The 20,429-nt window shown below is 35.9% G+C and overlaps 1 protein-coding gene across 1 annotated transcript in view; it reads right to left on the reverse strand.

Annotated features, from left to right (window-relative positions):
* Positions 1 to 20,429, reverse strand: part of LOC137293548 (GATA zinc finger domain-containing protein 10-like) — a 34,554-nt gene continuing 14,125 nt past the window's right edge. Inside the window, exon 4 of the mRNA XM_067824174.1 lies at positions 1 to 6,875. Coding sequence (XP_067680275.1) covers positions 6,154 to 6,875 — 722 coding nt within the window. The 3' untranslated portion in view covers positions 1 to 6,153. The remainder of the gene's footprint in view (positions 6,876 to 20,429) is intronic.

The raw sequence follows: 20,429 nt of genomic DNA on the forward strand, positions 1-20,429 counted from the left end.
CATAAAATATCTTTATTTTCTCTGACAATGCATGAGCAATAAATTGCACCCATGGAATGTTCACTCGTTACAATGAAAACCCATAGGCCAATAACACATATGCATATGTAAAAAATGCCAGTGGCATTTATAGTGAATATATGTATATTAACATCATGATACTCAAACACTGCCCACTTTCATACATTGAATCCTAAACAATTATACACTACACAAAAACGTATCATTACAGGATCGCCAGTACCATACATATTCAAGACAACATATGATACTCATTTCCCGAATCTATATCCACTGTTAAATACCAAACCACAAGTTACTAAAATGGCACAGTAACGAGAGTGTCGAGTAGTGCTGGGATGACACTTATTTTCTGTCACATAACTGCCTCTACTTTATTTTCCGCACATTGGAATATCTTTCGGCGAACAATCGAAATTGGCTTATTATAACACTTTTATTTAAGTCTGGAACTTTTCATCCGTGGCAAGACAAATGGTCAAAAAATGAGAATACATGCGGGTATAATTCGGCAGTATCAAGTGAAGACAAGGAACCGTATTGGTGTTATATCTCGGCATGTGCTCTGAAAACTATAACTGAAAACAAACACTGTTAACGTTTCGCACTTTGGTCTAGCAGACACATCCTGTGATCGGTGAGCGGAAGGTTGGGGGTTCGATTCTCAGCTGCGTGGCTTGTTTTACGATATTACTTGTTTGGCCGCCAGCAATCGACATTAAGGAGATACAAGAAAGATCATGTTTCGAAACAAATATAACCTGAGACAGACATGTGTCGTAGGTTTAGTGCAATAATCTGAAACTCACAGATAAATCAATTTTACCCTCGCCTCACCTTTTAGATAAAACATGTGAGTACGACTGCTGTACACAATACACTAAACCACAACAGTGGATGGAGTTCCATGTAACCTTTACACCACGGTCATACCAGAATACCCATACAAGAATCATCCATATCATCCATAGAGACCTCGCACAATAAAGCGGTTTATGACACGCGTGAACATTTCAACAATGTTACATTTAGAAAAATGTTTTAAAGATTTCTCACATATGTTCCGGAAAGAAAACGGGTCAGTCAGCTATATAATTTGATCGAGTCTCCGTTGACACTAACACCAAACGAAAGAGAAGAACTTCACTTCACATCTTTGGCAACGTTTCCATGAGTTCTATCTGCAAGTGGTAAAGCTGCACATTGGAAACAAAGTGCGCTAAACATTCCTGTATGACAACCTGTTCTCAGCTGAAAGAAAAACAAGCTTCAATAATTCTTGCTTCAGTTAAACACTCATGTCGTTTTCTAGTTTTAAAGTAAAACCTTGAATAGCAATTCCTACTTGACAACCGTTCAAGAGTATGTATTAAACCGTGTAACTCACATAACAAAATAATTTGTTGTCCATAAAGTTTGTTCATATTCGCAAGTCCACATGGCACTTTCAGTATGTAAAACCCTGAATACTTCAATCAAAGAACAAGCACAAATGCAAAATAGAAGATGATAACAATGAAACAAGAATCAACATAAAACAATTTTTTTCACAAAAAGCAAAAGACGTACTAAAGGTACAATTTCGACCTCTTCAAATAATATGCAGCATCAATTTGATTACAGTCGTCCTGTGTCACTGGCATGAATGTATTCATGAGTTGTAAGTTTTGGATTAGCACTTTTTTCTTAGACAAAGACCAAATGTAACAAACACACATGTATATATCGTACACATTAATAATGTATTGGATAAGTCATTGATGAAAAAAATGCTATTTCTTAGTAGACACCGTGGATTCTGGTCATCATGTCTATCAAAAGTCACTATTCTTCTTTGAATTGCCCCCAACTGCTGGCAATGATGGAAATTAAATGAAGAAAGGCATACAAAATGAACATCTTTGGCATACTTACAACTACACTATATTTTACATACATCTGGATATAGAATAATGCACCACTAACTTATGTTTCCATACCATATGTTTCTCAGATGAATTGTAAGCAGCACTCAACAATATTCCAGCTCTGTGATGGTGGTCTATAAACATTTACGTTTGGGCCACACAATCCAGTGAGCGACAGCAAGAGCATCAATCAATGCAATTGGCATATGATGGCATGTGTTTATCAAGTCAGCAAGACAGACCTGATCCTCTTAATCGCCTTTTACGACAAGCATGCCCTTTGGAGGAACATACAATATTCTTATTCTACATATTCATCAGACATAGATCAAAATGAGATCAATGTCACTTGAGATATTATGAAAATATACACTGACGTTTTGGCAACACAAGAGGGGGTGATGCTTAACCAATTCTCAAATTTACACAGACACATCATCAGTCATGAATTTTGTTCATTTGCTTAATAAGAAAACCTACTACTACTACTGGTCAATTGCACTTTATATTGCTCTACAGCAGAAACACTGAATACAGTTGTATGTATTAAATTACAATACTAGCATTTATTATTATTTTATGAACAACACTATATAAAAAGGAATGAATACTAGCACAGGACCAATGTGAAATACAGCAGATCAGAATATGATCCAACATTTGTGTTCTCGTGTAAAATATACAAATCTAAAAGAGTAAAATTCATGACATTGCGTGTTTTGATGTGACTAGTTCATATAATCATGAGCATTATGACATTTTTTAGGCACAAACATTTGTTTGATTGGCATTCTAGAAGTCAAATGCTTCATTTTTGAAGCAGAAACATTAGCAATGAATATATTTTCTATTTTAAGACAGAAATAATATGAGTTTGATACTGACATTATTGACATAACACACATGACAAGGACATTGCAAGTGGCATGATGTAATTGTCAATGGACAACTGGACAGACATATAATGAAAGACACTGTACAGTATTCACAATACCAAACATACAATGTCAGTAACTACATATGTATTGCCTTTAATTTGACAAAAGTTACTTTGCCATCGGTGATGGCTGCTGCTGCATACAATGTAAATATTGCATTAAAAAGTAAGACAACCTTGACGATTCCCATTCCTCTATCCTGCTAAAGATGGCGACACATCTTTAACACATCATTATAATAACAATAAAGCTTGATTATTCCATAGTCCTGGTTTATGAAATTAAAAAAAACATTTGACTATAACAATGATTCATTTTGATTGAAAATGTTAATTTTTTATTTCAATCATGTTGGATATATGTTCAAAATCTGATAAACAGAAATTCACACCAAGTATTAACACAAAGACATGGTGTTCTCAGCGAATGTATTTCTATATTTTACTGTAGTTGCCATTTTAGTGGATTTGATCATTTTCATTACCAAGCGGGGTGTCATCATTATGGGGAATTTGTCAAGGTTTCTTTTTCTTTTTCCATGTTTTGGACCTGGAAAGTACCATAAATTCATCAGATAACCATTACCTCTATAGTAAGGTAATGGCACGGCGATATAAGTTTTTTTATACGTTTATACTTTCGCTACCTCTTACCTGAATTGCTAGTGATCAGTGAATGTTTTCTCCATCTGTACTAGAAAAGCATTACAACAGGACTACGTATATGCACACCCGTAATAATACTGCATTCTACCCATGAGACTATAACTTGCCATCAACACATGTCAGCTTGTTCTTTAAAGCAAACATTACACTGTGTCCATCAGTACAGCAACACTGTATGAACTGTATTAAATGAACTGTATTAAATGTATATTATTATGCTATGAACATGTAACCATATACAATACTTGGCTTTATATGCTACTGTGCTGGAATTTGTTTGTGAAGTTCAGTGGTCCAAATGTTTCAAAGTGTAAGGTCACAGCGGTTAACCTCCATAGGATGACTCACTACAGATAAGGAAGAAACAGGACCTGACAAGATGATCTTGACAAGGGTGGACTCAGCTTTTTGAGAAAGGAAGGGTGCACAGCTAATTTTCACAGGCGTTTGAATGATCATTTAATAAACTTTCAGGACTGTAGTGGGACTGCACACCCCTGTTCAGCCCTGCAAAATCCACCTATGGTGACTTTCAGTCAGAGTAGCTGAAATAACAAGGACTGAACAATAACACTGCCAAATACATGAAGTTGCATTGATCTGATGTATTGATGCACATGTGTTGGATACGTTTGATTATTCCACTGCATTGTTCACAAATTCCAAGTTCACTGATTCTGTCACTCAGTTACCAGTTGATCATGATTACGATACAAGAATCTGTATTGAAACATCGCTTCACCTGAATAAAGATTTGTTCATCCATTAAGTTTGTCATTATGTATCAATGATATTTGGTGGCTACACCAGCCAGACTAACACTGATTCCTTCAGTGGATCACAGTGTATACTGTTACTGGTTATCATTATTTAGTATGTCTCTTTATTACAGTGAGTGAGTGAGTTTAGTTTTACGCCGCACTCAGCAATATTCCAGCTATATGGCGGCGGTCTGTAAATAATCGAGTCTGGACCAGACAATCCAGTGATCAACAACATGAGCATCGATCTGCGCAATTGGGAACCGATGACATGCGTCAACCAAGTCAGCGAGCCTGACCACCCGATCCCGTTAGTCGCCTCTTACGACAAGCTGAGTCGTCTTTTATGGCAAGCATGGGTTGCTGAAGGCCTATTCTACCCCGGGACCTTCACGGGTCTCTTTATTACAGCATCATTAAGATGACATGCTTTATGGATCTTGCAATACAGTGATTGAAACATAGTCAATCAAATTATGAAATGTCAAGGTCAACCATAGCTTTTTGACAAAAACGTATATATGTATAATTGAGTATTGAGTGTTTGGACGGTTATGAAAGAAACATATAATAAGTCTAAACTTCCTGAAAAAGCATAAAAAATAATGAACTTTCAAAAACACATCATGGAAAACAGCATATAAATAGTAAATATTATGCATACTTTCTGTATAGGAATCATGTTATGAAGTTCCCCTCATTTGAACACCTCAGTTTCCATTATATAAAATGATAGTATTTACACCAAAATTAACATTTTCAAAGTGACTTGTAAAAATTAAAGCAAATATGTTCTTCATGAAAGGAATGACATAAGGCTTACACGGGATGTGTGCATCAGGAATACTTGGGGCTAATCTAAACGTATATATTCCCTCAATAACAAGATTAAAGGTGTGTACGAGGGTTGGTCAAAAAGTAGCCAGTCTGACTATATTCTCTATGGCTAATGTTTGAAAAGCTTCCATATCATTTTCAAGAAATGATTTGCAAAGTAATACACAAAATTTCACAAATGGGTAATGTGGCTAATGAGATAATAGTCATCACAACACATTGGGGTGGAATATTTCTAAGAAATATTGCAGAAAATTATAAATGATCTCTTGTGTGGTACCTTTTGCAGAATGGTATGCACTCAGATATCATATAAATTGTGTTCACTATAGTATTGGATGATTTCCCGCCATAATCAACAGTCAGGCATGTGGATTGCTTGATTTAGATTTACACAGGGTTTATTGGATTTTTTAAGAACACCCCCATTTAAATCTTTCAAAAACGTTGTGTCCAGATATTCAAGCTGGCACAGTTTATGATATATGGAGAGGTGACATTTGTGTGGCCATTCAGTATTCAGTTTGAACCCCTGGCATCATGCATGAATAAGTGAAAAAAGTTATGTATTTATTTAAGATTACATCAGCTGAAAGGGGTGGGTGGGCTGTGTCTCCAAAACAAGCTCTTTCAACAAACATGAACAGGGGAGTCACTTAAACAAGCAGTATTTTCATTCCAAACTGAATTTTTTATGCACTTAAAAATATCAAAGTTTGATTATAGCAATTATCTCAAACATAAAAAATGCTTCTTGCATATTTTGTCTCCTGAAGTCTATGATGCATTAAATTAGATTTTGTATTTTGGAGGGGTACAAACTGGGGATCATGAGTCAAACAAACTGGGGATCATGAGTCAAACAAACTGGGGATCATGAGACTGGAACAATACCAAATCAATTTGCTTGAGGTTGACAGATAATATGTATTTGTATCATTTTCTAGGTGAGGCCGACTACTCCTTAGTCAACCCTTGTAACTGATGGGTTATCCAACGAGTCAAAAGTAATATTTGTGACAGTCTAAGGAGCTTGATTTTGAGTTGGTATATTTTCACCCCTGTGAGTTTGCACTGGTTGCACACGGACTTGTTCTAAAGGAATTTGCTGCTGTTGATGCTGCTGATCCAATGAAACATATTCTTGCTGCTGCTGTTGATGTTGCTGTTGTTGTTGCTGTTGATCCACTGAACCTTGTTGCTGCTGCTGTTGCCCAGCTGTACCTGCTTGCTGCTGTTGTTGTTCAAGTGAACCTGGTTGTTGCTGCTGCTGTTGCTGCTCCCTAGAACCAAGCTGCTGCTGCTGTTGTTCAAGCAAAGCTTGTTGTTGCTGCTGCTGTTGCTGCTGCTGTTGTTCAAGCAAAGCTTGTTGTTGCTGCTGCTGTTGCTGCTGCTCCACTGACCCTTCTTGTTGCTGTGCGTGTTGTGGCTGTGACAGATGCTGATCTTGAGTCAGCTGTGCCTGAAACTGCTGCTCATTCTGCAGATGCTGTTGCTGTTGCTGTTGCTGTTGGTCAACAACTTCCTGCTTGGATTGGTCCTGTGGCACATGGACTTGCTGCTGTACATTTCCAGATGGAGCATTTAGTTCAGCTTCATGCTTGGCTCTCCTCTGGACAGTAACAAACTCCACATACTCTACATAACCATCCTTGTCCAAGTCATCATCATCCAAGACAGAATCCACAATCCTTGCAATTTCATCATCAGTAATTTTCCGTTTACCGACAGTCTCCGTTTCATCCTCTGAAAAATACGTAAGAAATACAGTAAAGTTACTTTCCATGACATTTCTTTAGAACTAGTGAGAAATTGGTTCATCACTGATACAATGGATGACAGATAGTACACAAGCGAAAACTAAACACTGAACAAATGCCATCCAACATTTAGAACAGACCATTGAAAACAAGAGGCTGGATATCTTTCAGGGAAATTTGCCTTGGGTATGTATTAAAATCCAGCTAAGATATTCCTTCATGGTTGCTGTAGTGAAATGTTAAGGGAAGTGAAAGGATAAACACTGTTTAGAAGGATATTCTCAGTATTATATAGGACTTCCTGGAATTGACACAAAAATCATTTTGAAACTGCCAGGCAAGACTATACAGCTATTGAAAATGAAGACACTTGTTTTCTCCCATTTCAACTATCATCTGTAGTCCGACATGATCTCTAACAGTTGTATATTTTTGGTTTTCATCAATATTGACGAGTGAATTAATCCTTATCTCAGCTAATCACAGAGGAAAACTACAGCAAATATAACACAGCTATTTTTCAGCGTTACATCCCTTGAGTAAGTATAAGTATTGTCCACAAGGCCTCTGAACTACAAGAGTGGTTCCATCAATATGGCAAAGATATCATTGCATAGCAATAGCAATATACTGCAAAAAAGACAGTAACACATGAACACATCAATAATTAACAGATGATGTAATAAAGAATTGATTTTTCACTACCTTTATATTTTAGTCAAAATGCACAAACCAAAAAATGGTTATGCCAAACAAAATTTGTTGATGGCTTGTAGTTTGTTGTAACTGTAGTTTATTGCATCAGCAGTAGAAACCTGCCTATGAAGATGTATTCATTATGCAAATTATGGCAATGCACAGCCCTATAAAAGACACAACAAAACCTTTGGTAAAAATGTGTCATCATAATCATGGGAACTTGTTTTAGAAATGTTGGGTAAAATGTCACATAACACTCACAGTGTTCACAGTAAGATTTGTAAGTGAGTGCAGAAACAAAATTATAAATATGTAGTCCAGATCTTTTTGATGTGAAATTTTTATTACTATCCTGAATCATTTCAAAATTACTTGGGTGTTTTTCATGTGTTTCTGTCTTAAGGTGCTTTTTAAAATTACGTAGATGAGAATCTATCCGTCCAAAACATGCATGCAAAATATTTATACTTTGTGTGTTTTCATCATTATGGCATGAAAAATGCTGGTTTCTGCATTAACGAGAACACTCGACCAAGAATGGGTACATAACCACCTCACTGCATCAATTCTGAAGTGTTTTAGGCTAAACAACAAATTTATCATAATTCACACTTTGTTGGATGGTAAGGCTAGTGAATATGGTTTTATGTTACTTTTAGAAATATTCCAGCAATGTCACTATGGAATACACCAGAATGTGCTTCAGACATTGTGCCCAGGCAGAGAATCAAACCCTGGTCTTCAGAATGACAGGTGGAAGCTTAACCAGTCAGGCTACCACACCGATGATGAGGATGGATAACAAAGCTGAAAAATGCACCGGGGAATCTCCTGAATACATTTCTTCCTCACTGTACAATATTCAGAGTTTGTGGCATAAAGGTTCATGATGATTTAAAATACCCAGTACCCCTACCCCATAGCATCATGTCCATGAGTTCACAAATGAGCTTCCATTTCATTCCAAGGCGGTTAAAAATAACATTTTGATAATGATAACATGACTAGATGTTGAGTCAACATTTTAATCACCAAATATGACAATTGTAACTTTTAAAAATAGATTTCTAAAAGTCTGAGATGCAAAGCATGTTATAGTGAAACCCAATCTCAAAGACAAACAATCCTCGTACTAACTGATGATGAAAATGCATATAAAGTAACTTAATCATGTCAAAAAACTTTAACCTTATATGTATAGTATCTTCAGTTGTGTTTACAAAAGACACCAGCTGGGGTAAAATACCTCCACGTACATAATAATAGTACCTATTCTTACAAGAACAAATAAAACAACATAAAACAAATGACATGACTAAAGCCTTCCCATGAGAGCCTCACTGGTAGCAAGAATTAAATATAGATATATATGATTATTTACAATCATTGACAATATTAAGTATTCAAAAATGGAATGTTATTAGGTCCACTGACATGTACATTTTGACTGATATCAGTAGACTGACTTTGGCACCAAACTGACTGTTGACTTGACTTTGAATGAGACATAACATTCATAATACATGTATCTGTAAAAAAACAAAGTTAGGATATTTTCAGTGATACTTTCCGTTGCAAAGGACCCTAGTATTGTGATCTACTGTCAGGAGTTGTGATCTATAGCCTGTGTTTATATTGTATGGTATTGATAAGTGATATAATCCAAAAATTAAAGGTTAGTTTCAAATTTGTTTGTCATATCCCAGTGGATTTACTGTAATTTGTTGACATGTTTTATTATCTTAAAGTATGTATCATATATGCTTGAAGTATATATTCTGAAAATGGCCGAAATATTGCTGACATGACAAGTAAATTTCAATTCACTGTTGTAAAGACTGAGCATGCAATTTCACAACAATATGCCCCCAAATATACATGATTCTTAACCCTTTAACATCCAAGAACAGTTCCCAGCATATATACCATGAAACATGTAAGTTGTGTCTGTACAAGCAGTAAAACAATGAATTTGCTGTTTGTTGTTTTTTAATTCAGAAAACCCAAAATGTACAGTAGAAAATCTACTTTGGAGTAAAACTTGAAAAATACATTTCACTTTTGCACCAAATTATTCTTTTCAAAATAATAAGACCATAACCCCATAAACTCAAATAATGGGTACCTTACTAAATGATTACAAAAAAATAATGTTTTGGAATATCAGATACGTATGATAAAATATTCATAATGAAGATTACATAAATATATGGATGTCTCTGTTTGACATGTGCAGAATACGGAACAACATAGTACACACCATATGAACTGGCTGTATCATTCTAAAAGTGAATATAGGCTCAATAAAGGAAGACATTCATTGCCAGTAAACAACCAGCCTCATTTCACGTGAAAACGAATATTCCTTTGGCCATTAACACAAACCAGCAGTGACAATCATGTACAAATGAGTCTGGATTCCAAATACTTCATTTCTAAATTTGTGGCAATGATATCGATCATGTGAAGCTTCATTACATGTATTCAAAACAAAGCAATGATATACTACTGCTATTTATGTGTGCATGTTTGTAGAGTTTGGGGCAGACAAGGTCTCTTGGTCTTTATGGTAGGATTGTAACTTTGTGCTAAAAAGAAACTATCAAAATCACAATCAGGTTATCCAAACTGCATGCAAATGTCATACTTCTGTCATATATAAACCCATCAACGACTTAACGTGGGCACAGACTTTTAAGCTGATAATACCTTAATACTCTAGACATATCAAAACATGGAGACACCAGAAATGGACTCCGATCTACCGATGCCACGAATCAAACCTGCATCTTCAGCATGTGGAACCTATACTGAAACCATTGGACTACTTCACAGCTACCCCAAACTCTCCTTACTTCAAACAGCTTTGGTTCTGGATTGTTTGATTTACATTCTTTCACAATAAACAAAAGAACAAAATATTGCCTGACCGCCTTTTCCTGGGATACTGTAAGTTCAAAATGGGTCCGAGAAATTTGATGCCTGCTTCTATGGTATATCAAAGTATGACAAAGCAACAAATATATATATGACCTAACCTGGATGCTGCTACTACTGGACATTACACTACAACTACCAGATCTGTACACTTTTGATTACATTTTTGATTGTTGCCCTCCTGTCTATGTAAGTTCAATGTGCACAGAATCCACTACAGAGGCATCTAACATATACTGCACTACATGTTACTCATTCATACCATAGTTATTACCATGATGCAGTAGGGACATCTGTCATGGAAAGATCATTCATGTATCATAAATAATACAAGCAGCAAAACCTTTTCCCTATTCATATGAATTAGCTGCTATAAGGTAATAAATAACTATATGCTTCCATAACTGTATTGTTAGTATCTGTGTTGGTAAATAATGCATATGAGCTTATTACAAACAATTTATCTGTGTCACTGTGTTGGGGACAATGGAAAGGTTTGAAACTTAGTAAAGTACGGAGGGGCTTCATGAATCAAATCAATATATTGTTTTTACTTCATTTTCTTTTTCAACAACCTTAAAACCACACATTGACCATGTTTCCTGTTACAACTAATGTTACCACACTTCTGACCTTTGAATACCTGACCCACATTAAGGTTTTATTGCTACTCAACAATGCTATTGGCATTGCTAAATTAATTCCCTTCAATAGTATAAATAGTTTACTAACACTTACAATAGGATTAACTCTTCACAGTGAAACATTTATGAAATGTCCTCTTTGATGGACAAGAGTTGAGATCTTCCACAAATGCTACCATGAAGGAAGTAAAAGCATCTAAAACAGCTGTGTAAAGACACACATAAACATAACAAGAGAGCAGTATCAGAATCTAACAACAACTGTGACGATATCAACAGTGAAAGGCACATACAATCAACATTTCAAAGTCTGGCACTCATGCACACTGTCTCCACATTTGCGAAAAATTACATCACAAAACTTCCAACACCTGGCCCACACAACAAACCATTCCAAACAGTGTTCATTCAGCAAATCAATGTGAATCATGAATTATCCATTCACTACAGGTAAACTGTCACAATGCATTCATGAATTATCCATTTATTACAGGTGAACTGTCAATTGCATGTCAAACATAGAACTAAAGTGCAGTGATCTTAATGTTCTTCTTATGTCATACTCATTGCATGCTATCTTCCTGTATAAAATCATAATGATATCACATAAATATATCAGATACATTTAACTGTTTCACAACATCTTGATATAAGATAAAATGCAATTTCAGCCGAGAATGTTTCCATTTTCACAAATCTGTTTCATTTCAAATATCCATATGACAGATATCATAACATAGCAAATAAACTTGATAATGAGAATCAGGATAACAACGTGAGGGTCATCTCTGAATGTATTGTGTTTGGTGTTTCATTCTGCTGTCTGCAACAACCCAGTTGTCATGACAGCAGACTTGCAATCCACTGACATTCTCTTAGATCTACATCATCAGTTAAGATGACATAACATCAAATGAGTCGTGCTGTCTGACCACTAGATCCATTTAGCAACCTTTTTTCACTTATTCTCTGCCAGAACCTACAGTTTATGCCCTAGGAAGACCAGTTTTCTTATGAGGTGCAACTACATGACAACAAGCCCACTACCCACAAAACCATGGAGATCTGTAGCACCTTCTTGACAGTGCGCATCCTGGTGGAATCACCAGAAGTATACAGAGAACACAAACAAAGGAAGAATGACAATCAGATACACAGGGTGTCCCACACTTAAGGAGTTAGTGTCTTGAATTTAGTTCTATTTTAAACAGAATGAGCACACAAAAACCCTGTTAATCGAGCATGTGACTTCTTAATGAGACAGTGTCTTGGATTTAATGATATTTTAAAAGGTATCACTACAATGGCACACTGCTAATCCAGTATGTGACTTCTTTATGATATAGTGTCTTCGGTTTAATTCTATTTTAAAAAATATCAACTTGAACTTTGCAATTCCCAACTGTGACTTATTTATGAATACCAACCTAATAAGCACAGCAGACTCAGTCCCTTACACTACACAGGCCTTCAAGAAGACTTTGAATGCATAACCAACAGGTCCTTGAAGAGCATCCAACCAAGCATAGCATTTAGCTGTGCTTAGCATCACTGAGCCATATGTGACCCTGGGTTAAAGAAGGTGCACACACAAATATTTCTGTTACAGTGGAGAAAAGTGGACTTGACATGATGAACATGAAGGAAACAAGAACTTCCGACTAAAAGATCAAAGCTTAACACATAAAAATGTTTGATTCAAATATATAAAGATCCATGACACAATTTACCATCAGTATGAGAATATTGGCAAACTATGACATGACCTTGAAATTTGAACATGAGAAATATGAATTTAATACTGAAGCTTATAATCAATTCATCCCTGACACTGTCTGGAAATGTGTATGTTTCTGAAGAATGCTGTACAACACTACAGGCTTTCTCGATTTATTCATCCTTCCTTTGTTGGTTATTCTCTATCATTTACAAAGGATCAATCTCAGTCATTCAAATTCATCAACAAATCTCAAAAGCTCATTTACTCAAGGACTCAAACTTCAGAAAATAATATGCATGCAAAACATTTAAACCTTCTGATAAACAACACACTAACCCAAATTAACACATGCATAAATTTGTATGCCCAAACATTAATAAACAACAATGGAAAGTATCTAAGTGTCCTGGTAGACAATATGCACAAATCTTTCATCAAGGTCATACAAAAAACACACAGTACCTGACCTTGTTAGAAAACCTTGACCTTGGACAACTTAAAGAGTGTCATCTGTATTTTATTAGAAAAGTAATCTCAAGTATCATATTCACATCTTTGAAAAAAAAAAGTTCGCGAGTTGGGTTTACTGTCACTTTGAACAGTATTCAGGCTCATGGCATGCCAGTCTAATACAGGAGAAAAGCCTGTACTGATGATGTTCATAGACATTAACCAATGTGCTGAAACCTAGAACCATAACTGGGCTAACCTGGATGCAAACCCAGAATTAGGGGTTTCTGGTATGCCCCATATATGCAACTCCACATTGCTGCACCTTAAATGACTGGACCTCTCATACATACTGATGATTTAGGAAGCATTTCAACTACTTAAGACAAGTTAACTTTGGAAGATACCATGGATGCAATCCAAATGACAGCATTGGAATTATCAGGATTTTCTTGATCAAACATTGAAATGGTGAATAACAAATATGGCAACAATTCCATGAATGGCTGATACCACAGTGATAGTACATACAAAGACTCAATACCAGAGAACAACAATCCATTACAATTAAATGCCAAAACTGATTCCACTAGGATTCCACTATGCACAATAGTGGCGAAAGTTTTCATGAGAGGATAATATACAATCGGTGATGACACCAGGTGTTCATTTACAATAATCACCATCAGACACAATTTATTATAAAAAGACAATTTTGAAAGTAATACTTATTCAAATATTAAAGTAATCAAGACCATTACTACATAAAATATGAACAGGGCACAAAATAGAGCATATTACACGCAACATTTTTTTCCCACATGTAGAGAATTTCCCAAAACCACAGGAGAAAATATGTCAGATACTTCCTTACTGAAAGAATTCCACAACTTCTTAAAAACAACCATACCTCAAGAATGACTAATGTATTTCAAGTAATACATGCTTGATGAAAATAAGGAACTACTGTGTCCTAACTTGATTCATTTATCAAAAATATTTTACTGATTTTTACATGTCATCAGTTCCAGGGAATTTCTCTTTGCCAGCATTATTCCAGGATGACTTTCCTTACCAATCGAACAATCTTTCAAAGTCAATATTCATTAGTTTGGCATTAGGTGTCATACACAGAGAATACTAAACTATGTCCCGTGTAATACCAGTGAATAGTTTGGTATCTAAGAAGTGAAAGCGAGTTCGATACCGAAACCATTCACGAGTTTCATAGATATGGTGTTACAAGGGACATAGTTTCGTATTTTATTTATTACTCCCCCAACATTAGCAAAATAATATTGAGCAAATTACTTATTTCCTTAGAATTCAATGAGTGTGGTGACACTCAGCTTTCCACGAGTCAAGCAAGGTCTAATACTATTGTGACAGAGGTTTTAGAATTGTGACGTCATAACTGTGACACATTTTGACGTCATAAGCGTCACAATGTGCAATAACTTTGTAAAATTATTGAACAGTGATATCTTCAACAGGTGAGTAATAAATAATCTCTAGCAAATATAATCTCCACAATCTGCCAAATCTCCCAACAATCAAGTACAACACACAAACAATACACAAAAATATCCATACAAGTCTGGTCTGTTGAAATCCTTCCACATAAATCAAAACTACTTTCAGATGCTGTTACAGCTTTTGAATTGAAATAACCAAATAACATTGTATAAATTATATTTGAAGAATCTTTCCAAGAAACTGTGTCGAACTCAAACAGTATTTGTAACAAAGATGATTGTCCAACTGTTGATTATTGCTGTGGAGGTTGTGTGGGTGGGGCCTTCTGCTTTTCCTTATCCTGGGCACGTTTAAATTCAGCATACTCAATGTACCCATCCCCATTCATATCATTTTCTTTCAGAACAACATCAACGATATTGGAAATTTCATCATCAGAGAAGATTTTCACTTCTGGTGGAGGTGCTGAGCTGTCCTTGCTGCTTTGTTCTGAAAGAAACCAATAAAATGCTGTCAGGTGGAGCTTCACTGGCCACAACTCCTCGTTCAAACTTTAAACGAGAGTCATCTACTCTTCATCTTTAATCTCAATCCGATAACTTAAAATTGGAATCAGAATCGGAGCTTTCAACAATTCCATTACTATTTTCAAGGAAGCCTTTGTCAAATAGACAAAAGACCTTAAATATCTATCCATGGATATTACAATAAAATCTATAAACATTTTAAAAACATGAATGTCCGATCTATCATTATCATGATCTGACTTCATTTTGATTGACCAATATTTTACCACATTCTTTCTCTATCCTTCAGAAAAGAGCCATTATGATGAAGTATTTTCAGTCAGATCAAGATAGCATATGAGTTTCTTCCTATGTGGTGTTACTGTATCCTCTCATGTATTTTCATTACCAAGGTCCAGCCATCTGATGCCCTGGGATTTCAGTAAAAATAATGTGTTCACTAAATTACTTAAAGAGTAATTTTTGCCTTGGGTTTTAACCCCCGATAAAATTATCAGCGTGATATCCTGAAGAAATATGGTGAAGAAGAGAAAAAGAACTGTTTAGCTGCTTTCAAAGAAGAGAATTATCTATCCTGAAGTCAAAAAAGTTTAGAAAACAAATATTCATAGCTAGCAAAAATGGCAACTTCTCACAGAATATCAAATAGTTGGACCTGTGTTTCCAGATTTGAGTGTCTTTCTAGAAGTTGTTGGTATAAAGATGACAAAGCTTTATGGATGATCAACTTTTTATATTCACAAGAGCAACATTTTGGATGGCTTCTGACACTGTTTTCAAGCACATAGATCATCCATAAAGTTTTGTCATCACTATTTGATATGATCTAACATGGTCTACCTAACAACATACATGGAACTGGACGATCCATCAGCACTTAACAGTGACACATACAACAACTGGTAACACACAAAACAATGGGTGGATACAGTAACCACAGTTAGGGTTGATCCCAAAAGCATTCTTTGATGCACAGATGGCATAGCACGAAGCTTCCAAACAGAAAGGACTAAGAAAGTAAAACCACTTGGCAGCTGCCAGCATGCACATGCTTACTGCATCTAGAATCCTCATGAAACTTATCAGTCAAAATGCTGAAACAAGAATTGTTGCCAGTGTAGTTGCAAACGTGGAGGATCCCACTCAGGGAAAAGAGATGGACATTCCATTTCTTTATAGACTTGATGACATTTTGTCATTGTCTGTCATGCTCGGATGTTAATAACAATTTGGGTTACAAGTGGACAAAAAGGAAATCCCTCTCTTTTCAAATCCTGGATCCACCTCCGTTGCTCATACAAAATGCCAACATTATAAGTATATAGCTAAAATAAACATACTATGTACTTTGAAAGTATGATTAGCACAATAGTGCTAGAACAAAATACATAATGACAATACTAAAACTACAAAGATCAATTTGAGATAGGATTAGGAATGAAAGCTTATGATTTAGGATTGAATCTGGTCAAAACAGAGTATCTATCTAATATTTATTTCACCACCACCAGAAACCAGCTGATATTACCCACTTGCACTAACCTCACAACTTGCAGGACGTGTTAACGGGTCATGTAATCCACATGCACCATACATTAAACATATAATGTCAGTTTCTATTAACAATAACAATTTTAAAAAAGTGAGTGAGTTCAGTTTTATGCCACTTTTAGCAATATTCCAGCAATATCATGCCAGCGGACATGAGCAATGAGCTTCCTACACTGAACCAATGTGGAGACTAGAATCCAGGTCTTGGACATGACAAGTAAACCACTCAGCTACCCAATCTCCTTTTGTAAATAGTAACAGCACAGAAATTTGACATGGTGCTATAACATGCTTTAAGGGGAAGTAAACAGAAAGAAACACAAAGACATTGGTATCTACATTGACCTGGAGTTAAGTGTTTGTGATATCCATAGTATTGCATCTCACAAAGTTACACCATTTGAACCTGAATTGTGGTGAAATTTTAAAGGCAACAACCAGTTTGGTCACCAAAATAATTAATGTATGCTATTCAGCCACACTAAGACACATCGTTAATATGAACTCTGTGTTACTGAAGCTGTAAAATGCCTGTGACATTCTGTAAGAACGCCAAGTACAACTTTGTGGTGTTTCTTTGTCAATTACAATAGTTACAAACCGAATGATATGAAAACAATACTAGTATTTGTAAATATATGTTTATTAGCAGAAACTCACAAATATCATCTAACACATAAGAAACACCCATTCATCCGTAACAACCATACCTTCCATATATTATACCATAAATTGTCACACTGGTCATAATTAACACAATTAAATATACTACTGCATCCTAAACATGTACCACTAATACGCTTTACCCATTATAATAGCATGTTTAATTTCAAAGAATTCTATGTAACCATCATCATTAAGATCTGGTTGTAAACCATGGTCAATAACAGCGGCTAACTCTTCATCAGATAAAACCTTGATTGGGCCAGACTTAGCATTATGTTCTGAAAGTTGAGAAAGAAGGCTTCTTATCAGAAATGAGAAATATGAAACTCTGTTGAAAGTGATTCAAAGAGAAAGAAACTGAAAAATAGAATGATATGACATACAGAACATACAGTGGAGTCTTCAAGACTGTCACTGAAGTTTGAGACATAGGACATCACACAAGACAAGACTTGACACATGCAAAGTTGCACAAAGACACAATCCTCCACACAAAACATAGGCATACACTGTTACCAAGGTAAAGAACGACAATGCAACACTCCCACTTGGCGACAATGCGACAACCTATAATTAAACGACCAGATATTCTGTTCATCTTGATTTTATATATCAAAAGATAAAAAATTCAGAAAAATATAATCAATATTTAAAGTGTTTGAAATGCTGATTTGGTCATAAAATATACATTTACTGGTTGTTGCTGTGGTTTAGAAATACCTCACTCAGTGCAAAACACAAAGTATTTGATATTCTTTATGAGGCATACCATTTTGTAAGGAGACCTGATATTTTTTCAGATACATGTAAATATTTCTTGTACAAAAATCACCTTGCAACAATTTACTTTTTAAGGCAAAATATCTTTTTCACCAATTTTCATCAATTATAACTTAGCCATGACAGGCTTTCTTTGCAAATACAAGCGACAAAACTCTTTCCATATTCACTAGGAAACGTCGTCCAAAGCAGTGCTATATGTTGCATAACCACATATTTTCCTATAATTCAGTTTCCTGGCCCTTTCTGATCCCAAGGTACTGTCATCTACTACTATTGTGTACATGCAAAGTCCTTGTGTACCTGGTGATCAAATTATGCATCAACAATCCTCCCAAACACTTCCAACATGTCCCTAGCACCTACTTACAACTGAACATGTGTATCACAAGGTTGCTTATCTGAACATAGTTTATCCAAGCAGTAAAGCTGTTAACATATAGTAGAAACTACTTGTGTAGTAATAGTAGTAAATTCTCTGTCTACTCTCACGTCTACATCAAATCATTTCAACAACTGCCCCTTACATATCATTCATATACATCTGATTGAGAACTCCAGTTCTACCAACACATCATAAACCCTACTAACATCATATCTACATGACATCAGTCATTCTTGGGGATTTGTCTCCCATTTGTGGTTGAGACCCTCAGCCCCTAAACCAGCTCCCAGAGCCTGATATAACATGCGCCCTGGGCGAAGAGTTTGTGGCCATGCATCCCTCCCTCCTCCGAGCTCTCTTCCATTTGGCGCAATAATTCAATTACCTTTTCTGTCACTCGGCTGGGCTAAGGGACTGGAAAGCCAGGGGCTTTTACACCCAGCCGTACTCAGGCGCTCAGAGAGCCTCAAAAGGATGCTCTTGTGTCCATACACCTTCAACACTCCGACATGCTTTAATCGCCTCACAAAAAGACGCTCAGGCTATTTCCGAGCCCATTTCCGCGCTGTTGTTAAAACTTGGACACTGCCTGCTTAACAAGGCTTCAAAATCTGTAAAACTCATGTCTTTCAAAGTTCAATAAAGGTTCTTGAGATAAAAAGCATTTATGTATGGAGACATCTGCGTTCTACTGATTGTGTTGCCATCTATGTCTGATACTGCAGTGGTCGATATTTCAAAAAGTTAGTTTAAAAGGTCAAAACTAATTATGCTGATAGTAGGTGACTCACCAAACATCAGAGTAGAATAGGTTCAAAATTCTAACAGTATGAAAGTGGACATGAAGTATGAAAAGTTCAAGATGAGATCGTCTTGTTCACAAGAAACCTACATGTCTTAACAAATCTCTCAGAATTGTTTGCTTTATTCATGGTTGCAAAACTTTGAAAACTTAAACCTAATCATATAAACTTCAGGACATTTAGAGTAAATGAAAAGAAAGCAGTCAAGAAAACAGACTGAGTACTTAGTACTACTTGCAGGTGCCCATGCATCAGGAGGCTATTACCAGGTCCTGAAATGCTGGTATTTCCTGAGCAAGGACGAGGGATATGCTGACATTTAGGCACGAATGTGGTAAAAATAAAGACTGGTTACCTATTGTTGCTGCAGGTAGAACACAATGTCACAGAAGAAATGTGACGTCATAGCATTGCTCATGATGTCACATCACCATGACAAATGATATTTTGCTCTAGGGCATCATATGAAAAATATGAACCCCTCATAGGTAATATAAGATGTTATTTCATGAAGTATACAAGCCCTACATGTAGTATGACAATCCAACCAGACGTTTTCAAGTCAGTCCCGTTTCAATATCTTGGCCTCAAAAACTCATGTACTCATGAAAAGAGCATCACCCAAAATATATTACATGGAAGGAAAATAGATGCCAGGCAATGCCAAATCCCATGGTCATGTAAATTGTCCTTAACCTTTCACTAAGGCAATGCAGTTTTAACTCTCTGAGGCATTGTGAGTGAGCTACACCAATATTCCAGCAAAATCATGGCAAGGGACACCAGAAATGGGCTTAACACAGTGTATCCATGTGGGGATTTGAACCTTGGTCTTTAGCGCAATGATCGAAAACTGTAACCACTAGGCCACTTGAAGTATTTTTTCAGCTATAAAAATATAT

The sequence above is a fragment of the Haliotis asinina genome, chromosome 8 (genome assembly GCF_037392515.1).
Source record: "Haliotis asinina isolate JCU_RB_2024 chromosome 8, JCU_Hal_asi_v2, whole genome shotgun sequence".
Taxonomy (NCBI): Eukaryota; Metazoa; Mollusca; class Gastropoda; order Lepetellida; family Haliotidae; genus Haliotis; species Haliotis asinina.